General features: G+C 42.1%; 2 protein-coding genes across 2 annotated transcripts in view; both read left to right on the top strand. All coding sequences in view use genetic code 11, as the record gives it.

Annotated features, from left to right (window-relative positions):
• EGR_08373 (hypothetical protein) overlaps window positions 1–281 on the top strand; it is a gene marked incomplete at both ends in the record, with an annotated part of 1,224 nt that extends 943 nt beyond the window's left edge. The window contains one exon of the mRNA XM_024497622.1: window positions 136–281. Coding sequence (XP_024347991.1) covers window positions 136–281 — 146 coding nt within the window. The remainder of the gene's footprint in view (window positions 1–135) is intronic.
• A 463-nt stretch (window positions 282–744) lies between these two features.
• On the top strand, window positions 745–1,413 carry EGR_08374 (hypothetical protein; the record flags this gene model as incomplete). Its single annotated transcript, XM_024497623.1, has 1 exon — window positions 745–1,413. The coding sequence occupies one exon, from the start codon at window positions 745–747 to the stop codon at window positions 1,411–1,413; it is 669 nt and encodes a 222-aa protein (XP_024347992.1).
• Between the last annotated feature and the right edge of the window lie 4,738 nt (window positions 1,414–6,151).

Consider the following 6,151-nt stretch of genomic DNA (forward strand, 5'->3'; position numbering starts at 1 on the left):
ATGTTGATATTATTCACCATCGTGCAAAATTAGACCACACAGTGACATTGCCAATTGAATTGAACACCACATTCCTCCTAAAGCTCATCATTATCTGGGCACGGTTCCTTCATAACACGTCTCACATTTGCTTAGCCGAAACTACAGCGGCAAATGAAATACACTTTTCTGCACCACCTATACGCCTAACTGAGCATCCACCAGCTACAATTTACAATGCTTTTAATTTCGTCCTGCATCAATGCACAAGCCACAACTTGCATTTGTTAAATATATCTTAGGTTCTTTTAGCCCCAAATAAATGAGCTAGCACATCTGGTCAATTTTTAAGAGAGTTGTAGACTCCCATTTAATTTACTTATGATATTCCAATTGCAGCGTGGGTCACAGTAGGGTAGAGGTATACGTAATCACGACGACAATGAAACCGCCTAGATAAGGCTGTACGATGCAATTGTTCATTTTGCAGACTAGCCGTCTTAAACGGACCATCAGCCGAACGAAATGAATGCTACCTGACTAACGCATTCACCTGCTTAATAGTTTGGGATATTTCAATAGATGGTAATTACGGTAGTATTTCGACCGGGCTATTTTCATACACTGAAAAGTAACAAACATTTAGTAAATCTTAATTGAATGAATGAACTCGAACCAAATGACAGGAACAGCTAAGCAACTGATGAAAATAAAGGCAGGAAAGTAGTAAAAGAACAGGTCAAATTTGCTTGGAATTAGAGAAGCATGCATGAAGTCAGGAAAAGAAGGAGAGAGTTGAAGAGAGTAAGTGGAGTGCATGGTGAAAGAAGGGACATATGTGAGATGGGACCCTCTGTGGTGGTTTGTGCAGTAGGAGATATGGTTGACGAAACCAGCTTGGAAGCTGTCGCTGTTGGAGTGGCTGGTGTTGGTTTTGCTTTGCCTGGTGTAGCTTTGGACACCTGTTTTCTGCTGGTCACCACTGGCGCGGCCGGTGTTGGTTTTGCTTTGCCTGGTGTAACTTTGGGCCTTTTGGGTGCAGTATTCACTTTTCCAGACGGTGCGAGTTTGCCAGTTGGCCGTTTTGCCTTCGGTGATGATTTACCATCGGCAAACATAAGGGCAATAAGTAGCAACACAAGACCAACTTTGAAGAATTTCATGACGAGACTGATTTCTGCCTGCTCCTATTTGATATATCTCTGCTTATATAGCAATAGTCGATACGTAGGTGCTGCCTCTACCACCCAACCAACAGCAGCTCCTCTCAGTCACCTTTTACACACTTGCATTAACTGCATGCAATGCCTCATCTTCACTTACGTCTTTGCACTACGTGCTGACACAAAATTATTTTCCTTAAATTATCGTGTCACCGCAAACACGGATAGTATTGTGATATCAGAAGACGTGAAATTTCCGCAGCAGATATGAGTACAACATTGACTGCTTATTGTCTTCATAAGAGTGAAGTACTTTATTCTACGACAAAACTGATACGGCGCCATCGCTTACTTAGTTTGGAGAATTTGGGTTGCTACTGCACTACTACGGAATATTGAGTTGGACGCGGTTATTCTCGAAGCAATGTTTGAGTGCTCACCATTAAATGGATTAAAAATATACGAACGGGTTGGGTTAGCTGAGATATTGTTTGCAAATTAGGTAGCGAAATGGGCGAGTCAAATCGCATTTGGTGAAGTCAAATGTTAACGCAATAATAAGTTGGAAGTAGCAGTCCACTCTACTGCAATTTATACTGACCTTTCTGTAAACAAGCCTGAAACGTTCAGAAGCAGCCACGTGTTGGCAGTGACATTTGCTGCTTGCAATTCTCAAATGTTCTGGAAATCACGAGCTTACTCACATCTCTCCGATTCCTTCCATACACTGTTTTCCTATACCTCTTAAATACACTGTGCTGCAGTTGTGGAATCGGTCTCCGGTAACATCAACCTGCCACACACGAGGATCGTGCACACAATCCACTTACATCTCTCTGTTTTCCCCCCCCTTCCCGCATTAATCTAGGCATTTGTCCCGAAGTCTTCACTTCCTGACTGTCTGGTTGATAAGGGTGGTAGGATGGAGACCAGGATTGTTAGAGCGTAGAAGTTGGAGATCATAGTATTTGGCGAAGCAGTTCAAAACAGTATCACTTTAATTTGGAGCACGTGGGTTCTGCTCTTCATGCAGGTCAGTGTGAAGATGTCAGCACCCATGTATGAAGACCTGTGGCAACAGGAGCAGAATACTATCGCATTTGTGCCAAATCACATCTAAATATTCCGGCGCGTTTTGGAGAACAGACATTCAACTGCTTGCCTGCCATAGGGAAATGGCCGTTAGCAGTGGAAGTTACCGATGCTCCACACTTGTAATTTTGCAAGCAAATCAAAGTAAGTAGCTAAATGAACAAGATCCAATTGCATATTTGTTCATGCAGAGGACTTTTCTTACCTTCGTTGTTATCAGAGTGCCACGTTTTGTGATTCTCTGGTCATTTGATACACGCATCTCACACCTTTTGCACAATAGCAATTGTGATCAGCATATCCAGAAGAACAAATGCCTGTTTACTAGCCTTCTATTGAGAAATGGAGGTGAGTTTAGCAAAGATTTGTTTCCTAGAGGAGAGAAATGGCCAAAATCTATATTGCTCTACTCGATTATTATTTTTTGTTGTTGTTGTTGTTGATACACTTTGTCGCTATCACTCGGATGTTAGGTGAAAATGAATAGAGGTATTAGAGTGGATTCACAACTGCAAGTGGCTATTCAAGACATGCTTGATAAGGAAGTTCTACAAGGAAATTTGTTTGAGACAACTATCATGTAAGATGACGCTCCTGTTGCGTGTCACATCACAAACACTACTTGCAATACACCGATTGATTACTCTGCTTTGTGAATATGAAGTCGTAGCGGTTTCCAGTGGATACCATTTCAGCTGTAGGTGGTGTGGGTGAGTGCATTGCGATTGTCGTTGCAGGAGAGACTGGAAGATGTAACATGTTTTGACGCGTGTATTTAGAAATAAGAAAGAACCTTCACGAGGCTTACATATGGAGTAGTGCAGCCACTGCATGCACCAGGTGGCTGGGGAGACCCATTTAGCGAATTGTTCCATTCCATGTTCTATCACAATACCACAATTTCGCACAACATTCCCTTGTCCAAATTCTACAAAGCACATTTATTCCGACAGCTGCATTGATTGCAGCCTCAATCCAACCTTGTGTTCACATATTCGCCAGCATACAACACATCATATGGAGATGCCACAATTGTCTGGTGATGTAGTGTTCAAATCAAGTGACAATGCCACCACATGGTCCAATTTTGCACGATGGTGAATGACACCAGCACATCCTAGCAAACAGCTTCTCATCCCACTTCCTTCATTGGAAAATCGAGTCCAGCATCACGATGTTTACATTTCACACGATTTAATTTGGAATCTTACCTTGGACTTGAGGTCTAATTCAATCCAGTGAGTAGAGTAAATTCTCAACCACAGTGGAGCATTTGAGATCATGCATGTCCAGGTGGTCATGCGCAACTGCTTCCACCGTGTTGAAGCTTGATATGTGCAACGATATTCAAGCAGCTCTTAGGCCATCAAGTGGAAACAAATGTACGCTATCCTTTGTATTTGTTGCCTATCATCACTCGAGTAATGCAAATTTTGAATTTGGATCATGTGGTTAAAGATGCTGAATGTGGAGCATTGGAGTGTGCATGTAGCCCCTTTCGCACTTCAAGGTCGCACGCCGATTAATACATTTTGCACCTCCATCGTCGAATGAATGCCGTGCTGGCATATTACTCTTACTATTCGTCATTATCTGGAAGCGCTTCCGTCATAACGTGTCTCAATTGTACGTTGCCCATTGTACAATTGCATATACACTGCACTGTCCTGCACTGTCTCCTTACATAACGGAGCACACACATCTCACGACCATTTCAATTCCTTCGTGCTTTGATGCACAAATCACATGTTACTTCCAATAAGTATATCTAAGCACCGATTAGTGCCAGATAATCAGGGCAAGCACAGCCGGGAAATTCCGGCAATCAGGATCGCGTGTGCATAGACATTGGTCACGCAGTTCAAAACAGTGGCAACTTATTTTGTAGCACGTGGGTTCTGCTCTTCATGCAGGTCAGTGTGAAGATGTCAACACCTACTCGTAGACTTGTGGCAACAGAAGCAGAATACTATTGTATTCTTGCTATATCATTGATACGATTGTCTGAATACACGTAAACACTCAATGCGTTGATTGATTTCATTTGTCGAGTAGTGAAGTGAAACCTCCATTATCGTAATTACGACAGCATTCACACTGCACGGAAATGGCTAGAATCATTGGCCAAGGAGCAGTTGGTTAAAAGACCAACTATATATCCTGCTTGATGCGTCAGCCTTCGTGTACAATGGCAAACACCACAGGAGTTGTTTACGAAAGTCCATTTTTCATAACGCAAAGCAAGCCACTCATATAAATAGCTCGTGACATATTTGTAACGAGTTCTTCGACGTGACGAATACTCATTCGCGATATCTGCCTTCACATTTGGTTCTATACTGGCATTCATTGTGTGCAGTGTTCCATCAGGTGAATTGATTCCCTCTTCACTCCCCCATTTTCATTGCCAAATCTTCGCCTGCACAAACAGTGGTGAATTCATTTTAGCAAGCAATGCATTTGCATATGTTGTCAAAAACAACAAAATTAAAGTTGGAATGAATGTTGGTGTTGTGGTTGGCTTTTGCTTGGTGCATGAAATGGGAGGCAGTGAGTGCAACAGTAAAGTGTTTATGCCAACTACTTGCAGTGTGTAGTAGGGAGTAAGGCATAAGCAAAGCGATGAGGTGTGGTGCAGTTGCTCATCGAAGTGTCGCAATGTGAAGTTGCTTTTACTTTGGACCCACAATAATAATAAGGGTTCTCATCATCACAACTCTTTTGAAGGTATCCATTATGTGATGGATGACCTCCAAGATGTCTGTGCTTCCAAACGTCCCTGCGATTCCTCCATCCACCACCCTTGTCCACTTTACACACTTTTGGCTTTCCCAAATTGTTCCAGTCCCTATTGTCGTAATCGTGCCAAACCTCCACTGCTTCACTCACTTATTTCTAACCACTGCTCCTCTTACTCATTCACAAGTACGCACTTTCGTTGGAATCTTTCACCTCCTACAGCACCATGCACCCAGTTTGACAGTGAAATTTATTTTATTTTTAGAGGAAGAAGAAGCATTCACTCTTTCACTGGTTGGTAATATCACTCTCTTCTTTGATATGAATTCCCAGGTGTACGGATTTAGGCCAATTAGACTGTAGTGGTGCAGTGGAGGGCAGCTCTTCACTTGTTCCATTCAGTATAACTCAGGCTTCTCTTTACTTAACTTAATGCGCACCGCTTACTTCATTCAGGCAAAAATCCAACCACATACTTGGCCCCATTTGCCCCTTCTTCGTTCGGTTGATAGCTGTAGGAGCGCGCCGTCTCTCTCTACCTCTTCCACCTCACTTTCAGTCATTTGACTCATCTGCAACTGACGTCTGCTATCAATATGTGCCCCACTGCTAATTCTGAGCAGAATAGTGTCGACAAGCAAATTGGTAAAGCCCAAAATATCATCCTCCTCACCTCAAGCTATTTACATATGAAATATGAGAATGGACAGTCCGGGTAGAATTATCAACAGTTTTCGTTTCTTTGTCCACAATATAAACTTCTCCATAAAACTGACGTCATTTTCTTAATAGATGTCTTACCCACCAACTGCATCCATGCAGTAAGTTAAAGTAGTAAGCATAATTTTTCCGGCCAAATGCTTGCCACTTGGAATTCGCTCTTATAATTTTCATTACGAGTAGATGGAATACCATGTTGTGTTCAAGTTAGCTATTATTGGAGCATCAGTTGTCGTGTTCCGTACTTATAATAAGTGCCTAAATCATTAAGTAGAATCCATAAATCACGTTTCTTTTGGAAAAAACAAAGAAAGTAGCGTGTTTAATTTTATGGATGTTGCAGAGTTAAATAAGACTATGGCAAGATAAGGGAAGTTTCATTTAGTTTTTCATTCGCCTACGAAACAGCGTGCATCTGTCCCATCCACAGTGCCCATGCTCCATATGCTCATCTAAAC

The sequence above is a fragment of the Echinococcus granulosus genome (genome assembly GCF_000524195.1).
Source record: "Echinococcus granulosus chromosome Unknown EG_S00104, whole genome shotgun sequence".
Taxonomy (NCBI): Eukaryota; Metazoa; Platyhelminthes; class Cestoda; order Cyclophyllidea; family Taeniidae; genus Echinococcus; species Echinococcus granulosus.